This window comes from Mangifera indica, chromosome 4 (genome assembly GCF_011075055.1).
Source record: "Mangifera indica cultivar Alphonso chromosome 4, CATAS_Mindica_2.1, whole genome shotgun sequence".
Lineage (NCBI taxonomy): Eukaryota > Viridiplantae > Streptophyta > Magnoliopsida > Sapindales > Anacardiaceae > Mangifera > Mangifera indica.
The window spans coordinates 12178649-12194358 of NC_058140.1; the positions used below are offsets into that span (position 1 = coordinate 12178649).

The 15710-nt window shown below is 34.5% G+C and overlaps 3 protein-coding genes across 9 annotated transcripts; 2 read left to right on the forward strand and 1 right to left on the reverse strand.

The window, feature by feature from the left end:
* The first annotated feature begins 523 nt into the window (after positions 1–523).
* Positions 524–8808, forward strand: LOC123214471. 5 transcript variants are annotated; one of them, XM_044634244.1, is made up of 16 exons: positions 546–837; positions 1264–1269; positions 1359–1666; positions 1781–1958; positions 2044–2183; positions 2782–3571; positions 3762–3862; positions 3981–4125; positions 4206–4274; positions 4380–4425; positions 5097–5569; positions 6248–6327; positions 7132–7267; positions 7356–7548; positions 8206–8288; positions 8412–8808. In XM_044634244.1, exons 3-16 carry the CDS (start codon positions 1587–1589, stop codon positions 8532–8534), a joined length of 2637 nt encoding a protein of 878 aa, XP_044490179.1. In that variant the 5' UTR covers positions 546–837; positions 1264–1269; positions 1359–1586; the 3' UTR covers positions 8535–8808. The 5 variants fall into 5 exon arrangements, 4 of the variants coding, with proteins under 4 accessions (XP_044490177.1, XP_044490178.1, XP_044490179.1 ...); XM_044634242.1 differs by having other exon boundaries at positions 524–837; positions 1264–1666; XM_044634243.1 differs by having other exon boundaries at positions 524–837; positions 1264–1666; positions 7135–7267.
* An 803-nt stretch (positions 8809–9611) lies between these two features.
* Positions 9612–10973, reverse strand: LOC123214943. 2 transcript variants are annotated; one of them, XM_044634974.1, is made up of 4 exons: positions 10772–10973; positions 10351–10669; positions 10148–10255; positions 9612–10059 (listed from the first exon to the last, which is right to left on the reverse strand). In XM_044634974.1, the coding sequence occupies exons 2-4, from the start codon at positions 10639–10641 to the stop codon at positions 9799–9801; spliced, it is 660 nt and encodes a 219-aa protein (XP_044490909.1). In that variant the 5' UTR covers positions 10642–10669; positions 10772–10973; the 3' UTR covers positions 9612–9798. The 2 variants fall into 2 exon arrangements, with proteins under 2 accessions (XP_044490909.1, XP_044490907.1); XM_044634972.1 differs by having other exon boundaries at positions 10351–10694.
* Positions 10974–11839: 866 nt separating this feature from the next.
* On the forward strand, positions 11840–13245 carry LOC123213218 (B3 domain-containing protein At1g49475-like). Of its 2 annotated transcripts, none has more exons than XM_044632608.1 (3): positions 11840–12153; positions 12259–12748; positions 12856–13245. In XM_044632608.1, the coding sequence occupies exons 1-3, from the start codon at positions 12091–12093 to the stop codon at positions 13041–13043; spliced, it is 741 nt and encodes a 246-aa protein (XP_044488543.1). In that variant the 5' UTR covers positions 11840–12090; the 3' UTR covers positions 13044–13245. The 2 variants fall into 2 exon arrangements, with proteins under 2 accessions (XP_044488543.1, XP_044488542.1); XM_044632607.1 differs by having other exon boundaries at positions 11853–12153; positions 12256–12748.
* The last annotated feature ends 2465 nt before the right edge of the window (positions 13246–15710 follow it).

Here is a 15710-nt window from a genome sequence, read left to right on the forward strand (position 1 = left end):
GCTCGAACTGACTCAATTCGAATCCAGCCTTAATCACAACAATACTCAACATTCACTACAATACTCAACATTCACTTTGAATTAAAGTTGGCAGAAAATTATAATAATTTAATTCAATTTTAAAAAGAGAACGAACTGATCCGATCAAATATGAAGGATAATGAGTTGGACCGGAATCAGAAATCAACCTGGCCACGCTGCCCACATGCCAACCAATCAAACTATATAAATTTACTTATGTTTTCTTTTAATATTTAATTTATGGGAATTTTCTATAATTTAATTTAATTTTTAATCCATGTCATTATCGAGAAACAAAAATTACCAATTATTTATATATATTTAACGTAACATACATTAATGATGTACGTGGCGACAAAGAGAGCAAGTTGGAGCAAAACTTTTCGGACAGTGAATAGAGACCAGAAGATCCAAAATTTACACGTGTAAAGTAACGGAGTCAAAATATTAACGGCGTTAACTCCATTCTTTCCCATCCCACGAATCAATTCCCTCTCGAAACCAAAAAACATATAAAATAAATTAACAAAACGGTTAACGAAATTAAAATTCAGATAGTCTCGTCTTCCATTGCTTCTCCGAAATGAATCGGTTTTTTCCGACCAAACATGGCCTTATTTTCTGCGATTATTGAGAGTGACAAAGATATATGTATTGATGTTTAATTTGATTTATGAATTTTATAATTAAAGTTTTGATAAAGAATTGGAGAAACAATGAAGGCGATGGAGACGATACAGGATCTGATCGAGGAAGCCAAACTGCGAGCGGTGTGGTGGGCCTTGTGTATATTCACCTTCTGTTATTTCTTGTCTCGTAAGTTTCTCCGAAAACTCGGCCTTTGTTGTTGAATTTTGATTATGGATTTGTCCGGTTAAGTTACGCCGTCGTTTTTCAGCTGGAAATTAAGGTTATCGGATTTCGTCGCTGTTTTGGTGTTTTTTTTTTTTTAGGTTGCTATAGAAATTAATTGCTTGAAATTAAGGTTATCGGATTTTTTTTAAAAAAAGTTTTATTGATGTAAATTGGATAATCTAAGTGAACTAAGCTCAATGCTGATGAAATGAAGTAGGCGTTTTTTGATTAATTTCATTGCTTAGATTGTGTTTTTGAATTTTGAAGCAAACATAATACAGAGGACCTTATAAGCTTATTTAATTTGTTTTCGATTAAGGGTCTAATTAGCTTACCGTATTGCAGATTATTTTTATACATTTGTTTGCTTTTGTATTATTAATGCAGATACAAGTACGTCAATGTGGATGAATTTGCCTATATCCATACTTATAGTTTGTTCTCTACGAATTTTATCTAATGAGGTGGAATTCTCATGGAAGGTTAAAAGAGTGCATCCACAAACTTATTTATCCAGGTTGGGGAAGAAACAGTTGTCTACCGATGATTCTCGGCTTTCTAATGCACCACCCTTGCCAAGATGGAAGCGGAAAATTGATTCTCCTATTGTGGAGGCTGCAATTAATGATTTTATAGATAAAATTTTGAAGGATTTTGTTGTTGATTTATGGTATTCAGAAATTACTCCAGATAAGGAAGCCCCAGAGCTAATGCGAACTATAATCATGGATGCTATTGGTGAAATATCAGGAAGGGTCAAAGAGATAAACCTTGTTGACCTGCTAACAAGGTATATATGCAATTTTTTTTGTAAGAAATTTTTTTTTTGTGAGTTTAGGAAACTTCAATCAAGCTTGAAATTATTTGGTATGAACACAATCTAATTACTGTTGTTATGTTACAGTGATATAGTAGATTTAATAGGGGAACACTTAGATCTTTTTAGAAGAAACCAAGCTGCTATTGGTGTTGATGTTATGGGAACGCTGTCCTCTGAGGAGCGTGATGAAAGATTGAAACATCATCTTATGGTCTCTAAGGAGCTTCATCCGGCATTGATATCTCCTGAGAGTGAGTACAAGGTCCGATTGAAGAGTTATCTTAAAATTTCAGTTTTATCTTGACCAATTTTTGTATTCCCTTCTAATTTTTTTTACAATATCGTAGGTTCTTCAACGGATATTTAGTGGAGTGCTAGCTGTAGTGCTACGACAACGAGAAGCTCAATGCCCCATTGTTCGAACAATTGCTAGGGAGCTTGTAACTTGTTTGGTGATGCAACCTATTATGAATTTAGCAAGTCCAATGTAAGTTTTATAATGATTCTTGTTTCTTTTTATCAATATTTTACAGCTTTAATTTATTTCTCTTATGCTTGGTTTGGGTGCAAAGTTTTTAATTTTTCAAAATTGGTAGCATAGTTTTTCACTTAGTTTTTGCTTGAAGATTGAACAACTTTCGTCCTAAGTGTACGGTTTAAGTGGAGGTTAGATTGAGAATTATTTAGATTTCAGTTCTTTCAAGGCGTAAGAATGGCTGGATTTAAGTTCTATTTGAATCATAAGAAAAAGAAAATTACACAAGTATGTTGTCATGAATCATTCTGCCTTATGTCCATAGGACTGTGTGTATTGATTATTTATGAAATTAGGTAGGACTGAGGGTGCCAGTTGTGGACCTGGGCCTGGACCACATTGATCTAACTTCTTCTACTTTTATTCATTATTTCTTTTTAAATGGAACAATTTATGAAATAATTCTAGTACTCTCATGGACATCATTACAACTCCGATATTCATTTCTTAATACTATAAATGTTACATTCATTGTCATTTAAGTAAAGCTTGAATTGATTATTTTACTTAATTGCAATACCTAACCATTTGATAAAATCTCATTGGCCAGATATATCAACGAAGTGATTGAAATCATTTTACTTTCAATTAGAGATGATAATGGAGATTTTCTATCAAAGCCATATTCTTCTTTGAATAATCAAGGGAGAGATATGACTTTGGTTAAATTCGGTGATCAAAGAGAAACATCTTTGGATAACAATACATACTTGGAAGATATGCGTCTGCGTTCAGCTGATTGGGCACAAGTGCTGAAGGCTGTCACTGAAAAAAGAGATGAAGTTCTTACCCCTGAAAATCTTGAGAACATGTGGACAAAGGGAAGAAATTATAAGAGGAAAGAGCAGAAAAGTGTAAAAGCAGGAGTTGAAAAACATGTAATTAATACTGCTGTGGCTACTGGAAATATGGGGAAAGAAATGTCTAGCAACTGGACTGAGCCATGTGCTGGAGCAGATGATAAATCTGTGTTACGGCTAACAGTGGGATTAGGTTCTAACACTCAATTAATTGATAGGAATGAAAATGGGACACATTTGCACCAGAGTTTTGATAAATCATCGTCATTTGATGAAGGACGTGCTGTTGCTGTATTGGAAGACATTAATAATCTTGGTGCTGATGGAAATAAAAATAGGCTTAAGAGATCCAATAGTACTTCTGCTCTTAAAGTCCTACCTGATGCCAAGAAGGCTTTTACTGGAGATAGTGAGGGGCCCGTTGTTGCTGAGTCCTGCAGCCCAGATCTTGGTAGGTGTAGGGAAGAATATAGGGGTATGAATGCTTCTGATATAATAGTCCGAAGTGAGGGACAACATGTTGCTAAGCTTAAGTGCCGGGTGAGCATTTACTTTTTTTGTTAAAGATTGTTGTGCACGTTAGAAAATGAACTGCTGGTGGAATCCTTGTTCTGCACAGTATTGAAATAAGAGCTGTTTCTTGAGCTTATGTATGTAGATGATTCTCATGATCGAACACTTTCTTCAAATCATGGTTGAATCTTAAATTCTTTTTTCTTATGTGCTACAGATTATAGGAGCTTATTTTGAGAAACTTGGATCAAAATCTTTTGCAGTTTATTCAATTGCAGTGACAGATTCAGAAAACAGAACTTGGTTTGTGAAAAGAAGGTTTAATTCTTGCCTTTTTCTTAATTAAAATATCACTTTTTCCTGGTGCACTTTTATGTTGTTTGATAGGTTGCAACAGGCTACCTGACTCTTTCTTGTTTTCTTTGTCTCTTTTCAGGTATAGGAATTTTGAACGACTGCATCGGCATCTTAAAGAAATTCCTAATTACACATTACATCTACCTCCCAAAAGGATATTCTCCTCAAGCACTGAGGATGCTTTTGTTCATCAGCGCTGTATTCAGCTCGATAAATATCTGCAAGTATTATAAGTTCTCCTCTGTCTTGTTCTTCAGAATGTTGTTTTTCCCCTGTTGCTTTAATCTTTGTTGCCTTTATGCAGGATCTCCTGTCTATAGCTAATGTTGCTGAACAGCATGAAGTGTGGGATTTTTTAAGTGTTACCTCAAAGGTGTGCATCTTCGTGACATTTAGGGCTTTATTTTTAGTTGAACATAGTGTCACTGACTTTCTTAGTCATATCTGAATCATGGTAATTGCCTCTGTTTTTTTGAAGAATTACTCTTTTGGAAAATCTTCATCAGCAATGAGAACCCTGGCAGGTATGTGTTTTTTTTTTATTAGTTGTATGTTAGCCTAGTTGCTTTTGTTTAGAGCTTTTCAAAGTGAGCATCAATCATTTGGGATGCTTTGCTTCTTCCCATTTGTTGTATTTATGTTATTTTTTATTTTTTTTTCATCTGGGACTTGATTTCCACTTTTGAATGAAGGTTTGATGCCTATCTTTTTGGTCTACCTTCTTCTATCACTGTTCTAAAATATGCACTTTTTTATTCACTATAATGGTCTGCTTCTGATGACTATTTTATTTGCAATTTGTCGTGCGTTTGTTGCTGCTGCATAAATATATTTTTGTTTGTAGGGGTTGCTACCTCTTTTATGTACTTCTAGAGGCTTATTACGTGTATAACAGTGGGTCTTCAACATCCCCTTGTGGAATATACCTATTTTACTTCTAGGAAATTGCCTTATGGTTTCACTAGCAAAATTAAAGTTCTCAACTGCTGATATCCTATATTTGTTTCTTAGCTATAGAAACTGCTGATATCCTATGACAAAACTATATTTCGGGAATTTTTTATTATTGTGATTTTGAACTCATTGCTTTCTGAAATATAATTTTGATTGCCAGATTTATTCAATTTTATGATCATTCTGCTTATCACTCTCATAGAACATCTTATGTGTGTGTATATATATATATATGAAACAGTAAATGTGGATGATGCTGTGGATGATATTGTACGGCAGTTTAGAGGAGTTTCAGATGGTTTAATGAGAAAAGTTGTAGGTTCATCTCTCAACCTTGATGAAGCCTCTTCCTCATACGGTAGAAACTTTTCATTCAAGGCAGATGAGATATGTACTCATATTACAAGGCAAAGTACCCCCGAAACAGTTAATAGCTTTTCTGATCATGAAGAAGGTGGTAAAGACGAAAGCTATGGCCATGAGAAAGTCACATCTAGTACACAAGATAGTGGTCGGCATTCAGATAATGAATTGAACTCAAAGGGTTTCCCACCTCAGGTAATGAAACATGGTGAAGATGCTAAAAACCTAGATTTGGCAAGAAAACACAGTTCTGATGCAAAATCTGAACGGTTTGCCCATGGTGGATCACCTATGGCCAAATTTTCGGCAACTCCTGATCATTTGGAAGACCCAATTGGAATGCCACCAGAGGTATCATGCATTTCGTTGGCATCATTATTGTTATACTTTATATTTCCTGAAGTACCTATCTTATTTTGATGTAGCATAAAACTATTTCTTAGTTGTTTTACTTTCTTAGATCTGTCTCTGGGATGCTGATTTTTGTTGCTTTACCATAAACATTGGGCATAGGTTAAAAACAATGTGACTTAAGACAGTGATATCATTTTCATCATATTCACAGTCTTCTCTCTCTTCTATGTATTTCCTTCTGGGAACTGTTGGTTGCAAGATTGAGAAGAATATGATCTCAAAAGATAATTTTCAATGGTAGTTGATCTATGGATTTTGCAGTGACTATTTTAGTAACACTGGGAGCTTGACATAGATGTTAACTAGCATTTTATGTGGACTATCCTGAAGATGCAGTTATGATCTTAAAGATTTTAAGTGTAAGAATATAGATTATAAAGGGTGGGGCCATAGCAATGATGATGATTCCAGTAGTTATTTGATTGGTTAATTAAGTATATATGATGTTTTTAGAGTTAGGAATATTTTCAATTGTTTGTTTTCTCTATTGTTGTGCTCGTCTTATATACTCCTTTTGGCATTTTTAATGCTATTTTATTTACTGTTTCGAGAGACTCATTCTTTCTGATTGCATATCTGGAGATGTTAGTAATATTTGTTATTGTTTTCATGCAGTGGACTCCGTCTAAAGTAAGTGTGCCTCTGTTAAATCTGGTTGACACGGTTTTTCAGCTAAAGAGAAGAGGCTGGCTAAGGTGGGTAAAGCCTTATACTTCTCCAGATATGGTGAATTTATTTTTTGCTTCTAAATTTGAAAATTTTGTCAATGCACTGAGCCTGTCATGCATCTTAATTTTAGACTAGTAACCAAATCAAACATGAATGCTGAGCACAATAGAAGTCCTTATATCAATAAAAATCAACAATCAAAGTGAATCCTAGTTAACGTGGAAGTGAAATGATACTGGAATAAATGCCGTAGAACTTACCCTGCATCAATATGGTGGATGTGGTATTTTAGTGCGGAAGACTGTCTTTTTTTTGTTGTAATTTTTTCCAACTAATTTCTTTTTCTTATGTCTCCTCTATGTTTTCATATTTTGCACTTGTAACTGATCATTTTTCCCCTGTCATTTTCTGTCTAGAAGCTGCCCTTTGGTTTTTTCTGTTCGTGTGGTTTTTGTGCTACTACCTTCGTGTTCTTTCCTTTAAATAAATGATTTTGAATATTCCTTTGGTTTTATTCTTTTTGGAATTTCTTGGTTTGCTCATTGTTAGTTGGAATTATTTTATGTGAACAAATACCTTAAGGAATTCATCACATGCTGCCCAAACCAATAAGAGCCATACCTGGAATTTACTGAGTGCTTCCTTACATGTACATGACAATTGTTCACCTTTCTAGGTTTTCTATCTCAATTCCTCTTGCCTGCATGCAGTTGTCTTGTCTTTGGCAGTGTTATTCCAGTATCACACTTATTGCAGCAGTATTGGGCTTTGATTTACCCTGCAACAGTTAATAATTGGTGTTTGGCATGTGCTTATTTTGTTTGATGTAGAAGACAGGTCTTTTGGATATCAAAGCAAATACTGCAGCTGTTAATGGAAGATGCTATTGACGACTGGATCTTGAGACAAATTTATTGGGTTCGAAGGGAAGACATTATTGCTCAAGGAATTCGGTGGATTCAAGATGTAAGGACTGAACTGGTTAGAGAGAATCATAGCTCTGCTTAGAGATTTGATTTTTTATTTCATTTTTCTAATTACAGATTCCTTTCAGGTTCTCTGGCCTGGTGGCACATTTTTTATACCAATGGGGAATATTCAAAGCAAACTCGATGATGCTCAAGCAGACCAGAAATTTTTTCAGGGTGGAAACCAATCTGGTGGCCACAGGGCCTCAAAGTCAGTGTCCTTTGAGGAACAACTTGAAGCTGCTCGGAGAGCAAGTGATCTCAAGAAAATGCTCTTAGGTAAGTTACTCTTCTCTTTAAAGACCTACATCTAATCGTGGTCACTTATTTTGTACTTCAGCCTCGATTTTCGGCCTGTGGTATTCTTTGCAAATTTTATTTCTTCAAAATGGCCTTTTTCTGGTCTGCTAGTATGCCTTTTATTTCTTTTAACTTGTTTTGGAGTTACTATTTCCCTACTTGATTAAGCAATATTTGATACTCTTTTGTTTCTGAATTCATGCCTTGGGCTTTAGTAGTCTAGACTTTTACCACGTATCACCAATGCTTCTTCAGTGAAGCAAGCTGAAGCAAAATTTCTGTTTCCAGTTTGGTCAAGAACCTCTTATGCTCGCCTGAGGAGAAACTAATTCTTCATATTTTGATATCTCATTGACAATTTTGTATATTTATCAAAAGTTATTTGTCAAACCATGATCTTTGGAAGAAATTGAGCATGGATACCTGCACAAGCAAATTTCTGCATCCTGCGAGCGGAATTTCTGCATGGATGTGGAACCATGAACTCTGTTCTTATTTCCTATTTTGACTGATGATGATTTCTCTACTGTTGTGAAGATTCACAAAAGTCCTTGTGCCATTGAGAAACTACTTGACTGATTATTTCTACTAACCACTTGAGCCGACCTTTAACTCATTATTCTTTCCTTTTGTTAGAGGGAGCTCCAACTGCCTTGGTCAGCTTGATCGGGGCTAAGCAGTACAAGCGGTGTGCCAAAGACATATATTATTTCACTCAGGTTAGTCCTCTTACTCAATTACGCCATGTGCTGTGACACTTATTTTTTCTCCTTTTTTCTTGTGCTTATTAATTGTTTGATGGTCTAATTTGATATAACATCTATAATTTATGATTACTGCAGTCTACCATATGTGTAAAGCAACTTGCATACGCAATACTTGAACTCATAATCATATCGGTGTTCCCAGAGTTGCGGGATCTCATACTAAACCTTCATGAGAAGATGCGAGTTCCACCGGCATAATAAAGCCCTAACAACACTTTCTGGTGCATATTTTCAATGACATTTCATGTGAATATCATAATACAGACAAGAGAGATTCTTTACTGGTTAGTCGCATGGAAATTTGTTTAGAACTCTGGGAATAGTTTGGCAATTGTACATTAGAGCCTGTATAGAAACAAGAAAAAGAAATGCTTGTATTCAAGCGAATTCCCCCAGTGGAGGGGATTTTGTTATCTTGCATAGTCGACAAAATACTGATGAGACTATCAATTGATTCTTTCATTATCATTCATCATCCAGTTCATTTATTTTAGTTGCATGTTTAAAAACTAAATTATCCCATTACACAGAATCAAGGCTGACTCCCAAGAAAGGCCCCTTGGATATCGATGAGTTAAGAATTTGGGTTCCGCATATTGCCCTCTTTATTTGCCTGATTTCTGCTGGTTATTCATTATGGTCAATGGTTCCAGGATTTGTTTGATTTAAAAAAAAAAAAAAAGTTAAATAATAAAACTATATCTATACAATTTTAAGTATATAATTGAATATATAAATTCAGTAAAATTATGTTTACATATTTTTTAGTATATAAATAATATATTATTAAATGATTGAATTTTATTATATTCGTAATTGAAATTCATCGAATCATATAATGACATTTTATTTATATATCTAGTTGTGTATTTAAAAGTATATGTATATAATATTGCTCTTTTATAAGTTTGTTCGGCTTCTTACAGTTGAGGATTATATGCATTAATGTTTGCATAATATCATGTACATACAATTTTAAATACACAATTAAATATGCAAATAATACGTCATTATGTAATAGAGTGTGTATTATCTTTAATTCAAAATCGCTTATCTATATGATGACACATAATTTATTCAAACAACTTTGAGGTATACAATTGGTTATATAGATAAAGTGTGATTTGGTAATTTTAAATTAAAGATATAGTATCATTCAATTACATAATGATATATTATTTTAGTACTCAATTATATATTTAAAAGTGTGTGAATATAATTTTTTTTAAATGAAATAGAAGAAAAATAAAATTTGATGGGTAAGAAGCAAGAGACTAATGATCAAAACTAGCCCAGAATTACCGTAGCCAGTCGATTTTTGATTCAGAAATCTATTAGGTGTTGACAGAGAACAGAAATTGAACTCTAGTCTGCTTGCAATTGCTATTATGCTATGTGCTTACAGGGAAAAAAAGAAGGCTTCTCACATTGGTAGGCCAGGCATGGCATCACGGAATTTACCTTACAAATCAAACAAGGAAAATTTCCTAAGATTTTCCACCTCATACCATGAATTCAGCACTTCTCTGCGTTCATCGGTGCCGGAAAATGTCAACTGTATGCTCAGGTTGCAGTCTGCCGGCCCCCCCTGTTTTTTACACTTTTTATTTGGCACTGCACACACCGTTTGGTTGAGGCAGACACTGGCATCTCCGCCGCACATTTCACACCCAAAGCTCTTCCAATACAAGTTCAGCAGAGTTCCCTCTTGGAATTCCAGGACCTGCAAAAAAAAAAAAACAAAAAAACCAATTATTTCTCGAAAGAATATGGAAAAAGTTTACTTGCATTCCATGTTTATTGAGTTTTACCAATGTTAAAGTAGTGACTGTGTTGTCAGCGTCGGAGATTATCTGTGGAAGTGATCTTGCTGCATACCTTCTTCCGGCAAATGCCACCACGAACCCGCCTGCCAATTTCTGAAAAAGCAACACATTGTAATGTGGGCTGGTGAAATTTCATGCATTGATTTGATTCTTAGCTTGAATATAAATCGGTTATATATTATATATACCGGATTGTCGATGGTAAGGAGGGAAATCTCATCAACTTTGGGCCGGAAAACGGCGAATTGGGCACGTTTAGCGGCCAGGTTGAGACGCTTATCACAGGGTGAAAGTTGAATTTGATCAAGAAAGAACGATTCTTTTGATGAAAATGCAAGCCCCAATGTGAATCCATCGAATCTTTTAATTTTTGCATTATCACAAGGACTGAAAACAGCATTCGTATCATCTCCATCTGCAAAATTATTCATCATCCCCGCCACCAACATTACCACCACCATCAAATCTCTCATCATCATCTTTATCTTCTTCAACCAAGAACCAGCCCTTAATTCATTGAAACCAGCAACCGCTTTGAATGTAAAAAAAATAAAAACCCAATATTACCCAAGAAACAAAAAACATAAAAGTAAAATTAAACAAGATTACCCCAAATGATAGAGCTTTAATGTTTCCCCATTGATGCTCTGAGAAGATTTTGCTAGACCAGTGTGGTTAAGGATTTAATACATTTCCAAGATTATTGGTTGATTTGGCGGTGATTAATTACGAATAAAAGCGTTGAATATAATTGATAAGGAAGATTTGTTGGTAAGTGTTTAGATGAATTCTAGGAAATATCAAACCGGAACTATTCAGGGGGAAAAGCCCGGGATAGGACAAATAGGACGCGGGAAACGGTTAAATAGGCAGTCTAGGTGGACCTTGTCTTAAAAACGGTTAAGCATGTTGGTGTTAGATTCCGAATTTTTTAAGAATAAAAATAACAAGAAAATTAGTTTTAAAAAATCTTAAATTAAAGAAAACAGATGATAGTCGAATTATATCTCATATGACATACCAAAAACTTAATATTTTATATTATATGATATAATTTTTAAAAAATAAAATAATAAAAAATTTTAATTAACAAATAATTATTTTAAAAAATATTATAAATACTTTTAAAAATTTAAGATTTTTTTATATATACCCTAATGTATTATTATTTTTTTCAAAAAATATGTAATATATATTATATCGTATAATATTTTTAATATATTATATTAATTAGATGCATTTCATAATATATATCATTTTTCATCTGTATTATATCAATTTCATAAAATATGTATCATATCTCATAATTATCAATGATATTTGCGTGGGAAGAACTGTCAAACAACATACGGGTTCTTTCCAAGCTGGTACCTGAATCAAAGACGCAGATATTCTGAGCCTTGATTTTTTGCCCTTCGATCATTTCAATGCTCTACCTAATGTACAACAACGATTAAGCAAAGCCTGTTGAGCTAGGTGGACTATGGTTGACCATTTTGTATTTGGCTTAAAAATGTTGGCAGTACTGCTGATAAAGGAAATCCCTTTGCTTTTAAGTTTTCGATCTGTTTGAGCTTTTTGGTCGCTTGATAATGAACTAATGATGCAGACATGGCAAGCCCTTTTAGCCCTTTGATCATTTCTTTCTTTCTCGTCTAATAGTCCAAATGATAGAACACAAATTGGGAAAATCTTTGTGAGTGAGTTTTTTCAACCACTTCAAATAGAAGAGCAAGCACTCTGTTTCTGCAGCTGACAAGTTTCAGTTTTCGGCACATTGAGAACTTGTGTTTACAACTGCCTTCTTGTTGAGTTTTTGCTTCACCACGCCTTCCAAATTCACTCTTAACGGCAGGTCTCCCTCAAGAGGACGCCGGGATATTCATCGAAGCCCCTCCTTTATAGAGAAAAGCTCGAAGAAAGAAAACATGGGCACCATGACAGACCACAAGCCATGTTTTTACAAGATCATCTTGGACGGTGAACCAATGGTGATTCGTCCTTTTTTTTTCTTACTTTATGTTGGTTTTTTTTTTTTTGGTTTATTTGGTTGAGCTATATCCATGGTTGAGATCTTATCTTTTGTTCAATAACAGAAGAGATTTCCGCCGCAATTCATGAAACATATATGGAAGGATTTATCTGATACAGCAACTTTGAGAGTTGCCTCTGGTGGGTTGTGGACGGTTAAAGTGAAGATCATTGGAAACGGTGTGTTCATGGAGGAAGGTTGGGAGGAATTCGCCAGAGATAACTCTGTGAAGAACAGTGATTTTCTGCTTTTCGAGTATGATGGAAACATGCGTTTCAGTGTGAAGATTTTTGACCCTAATGGAGTGGAAAGAATTGGAACATCTAGCATTAGAATGCCTCAAGAATCTTCAGGGATCTCAATTGGTAGAATGCCAAAGGGAAGGCCAAGGAAGAACCCTGTTGATGCTTTGAACCGCCAATATACTCCATTAAACTCCTCTGATGAAATTGGTAAAAGGCCAAGAAAGGACCCTGTTGATGCTTTGAACCTCCAGTATACTCCATTAAACTCCTCTGATGAAGGCTCACACACGAATCAAAAAGATGCTTATTGTAATTCCACATAAAGTTCCTCCTCTCAATTTTATTACTGCCTGATTGAATCTACCAAAGGTTTACTTTTTTTTTTTTTTTTGATTTTTTGTTTTTTTCCTGTGAAGCAAGAGATCAAAGCCTTGCATCTCACAAATCCAAGAAGCTTAAAACGACAGAGAAAGGAAACAATGTGAATGCCAACAGAATTGAGAGTTCAAGCAAGCAACCGAAGAGAACTACAATGAAACCAAGTGTTGAAAAGAAGAAACCTTCCTTCACATCCAAGAGAAGTCATCCCATTCTCTTGGACTAGTTCATTTCAAACAAAGAAAATGCTCCAGTTCCTGATGAAGTTGATGGATCTCTGAACTATTTTGCATTATCTGGTTTTCGTTTTGGCTTTTGTTTTAACTTGGTTGAACTTTAGATGCTGTAATTGGTTTGAGTTAAACTCAGTCTGATATTTTCACTGTTTATTATGAAATATTAATATCTGAATTATGGTGAGAAAGGAAGGCTCTCTGTCTCTTCTGTAGTGGAATTTTAACATTGAGGTATCATTTGGACAATTTTATCAAGTCCCCTTGCAGCAACAAAAGCCCCTTTCACACTTTAAATGGATAGAATTTTGCTTTTAATGTCTCAAACAAATAAAAAAAACTCAACCACTCCGATAGAAGAGTAAATTAACACGTTTTTGAGTTTTATTAGAAAAATTATTATTGCTTATAAAAATTTGAGGGGAAACTAGAGTTGTTTAGTACATAATTACTAACCCATATTTAATCCTTGAATTAATTGATAATTTTGGATTCGATCATTCAACAATTAGGGTCAACCGGATTGTGTAGATTTTAGATTAAAATCTAGTTCTTAGTCTCAATTCTTTAGAAGATTAGAAATGAAATCAGAACCAACTAGTTCTATATAAATTAGAATTGGTTCCTAGGCATGATAAGGTGACTCCAAGTAAGAACCAAAATTGAAAGTTACATCTTAACAATTTCAATTCTTACCAGTTGGAGCAACTAATAATTTTTTTAATAAAATTTAGTGTTGAGAATTTAAATGAAATAACCTTACCCCATATGATATAACATTCATTGTTTCTCTATCAATCCTATGAATTTTCAAGAAAATAAGATTAATGGTTGATTTGGTGGTAATGAATTTTCAAATCACCTTTTCTTGCACTGTAGCTTCTCGTTAAGATTGTGGTAATAAACTTATTCAACTTACAAAAATGAACTGGGTTATTCCAGCCTCGTGTAGAGATTTCTTATTTTAGAATATGACCTTAGCTTTGGTAGAAGAAGAGATAAAGCCAAAGTACTATTGTGTCATTTTAGCTATTTTTTGGGTAACTTGCCAAACAAAATATGACTAGGATTTCTTATTTTGTGGGACAGAGCTTGTTTGTTTGCTTCTCTGCGCTCTCTGGTCTCTAAAGCTTTTCAGATTCTTCTGTTTCCTTGATTGACTTAGATTAGGTTATCAGGGGCTTTCGTTTAATTTTGTGCTATTGGCATTGAATTTTGAGTTGTCTACAGCTTTTGCTTAGTTTTTCAAAACTTTTCCATTTATATCTTTTATAATCCTTTTAATGGATCTATACTTTTGTGAATACCTTGTTCACTCTTTTGTAATCTCTTCTTAAAATAAAAACAAAAATTCTGCGGATGCCATGTTTGAGTTTTAGGCACATTAAGAAATTTGTGCTTACAGCTGCCTTGTTGAGTTTTTTTTAAACACATTGTTCTTTCCATGTATTTATTTTCTCTCTTTACTGTGTACTTCACCATTCCCCTGATAAGTTGTGAGGTTTTATGGTAAATGTTATTTTTCGTATAAGCTTGGAGTGGTAAGAGTTGGCGAGATTAGCTAAAACTTGTGTGGTGATCCAAAACTAGTGGTCCTACTCTCAACCAAGTATTGGTATATATGGGATGTAAAAGTACTTGAGTGACAATAACCAAGTATTGAGTGACAATACTTGAGGCAAAGTGACAATACATTAACTAGTCTTCAATGGAGAAAATTATCATATATGGGATGTTAAAATGAAAGCCTACTTGAGGGGTATTGATCCATGGCAGAAGCAACCACCTCCTCTAGGACCATATCCAACTCTAACCAAATCAGGCTCCATGAAGAGGAACTGTCATGGGCTTCAAGAGCCTTGTCTAATATTCATTCAGTTGTCTATGATGCTATTTTCACAAGAATTGTGACTTGTGAAACGGCCAATGAGGCATGGAATAAGCTTAATGAGAAGTTTCAAGGCAGTGAAAGATCAAAGCATATACATGTGCTAAATCTGAGGAGGGATTGAAATACTAAGGGCGAAGGATGTTGAGACTATCAAGGAGTATATTGATAGACTCATGAAGGTGGTAAATCAAATTAGGTTGCTTGGTGAAGAGTTGACTGATGAAAAAGTGGTAGAAAAGTTTCTTGTAAGTGTTCCTTAGAGGTTCGAAGCAAAGATATCTTCTCTGGAAGACTCTAAAGACTTCTCTCAGCTTACTTTGACAGAGGTTATTAATGCCTTTCAAGTTTAGGATAAAAAAAGAGCTAAAAGGCTTGAAGAGTCAGTTGAGGGAGCTTTTCATATAGAAGAAGAATCACCGCACAAATTTTAGCTGGTTCAGGCCAAATATGACATGAAGCTTGCAATCAACTAGACCATATCAAGAAAGTTTGCAAAAGCAAAGGAAGCCACAAAGGGTAGCAAGCTTTTGTGGTAGAAAAGAAAGAGGAAGCAGAAGAAAACTTGTTTGTTGCTACTTGTTATGCAACAAATGAATAAGAGCAAACTTAGTTGATTGATAGTGGTTACTCCAACCATTATGACAGAAGAAAACTTGTTTGTTGCTACTCGTTATGCGACAAATCAACAAGAGAAAACTTGGTTGATTGATAGTGGTTGCTTCAACCATTATGACTTTTGATGCTGGAATCTTTAAGGAGTTGGATAAAA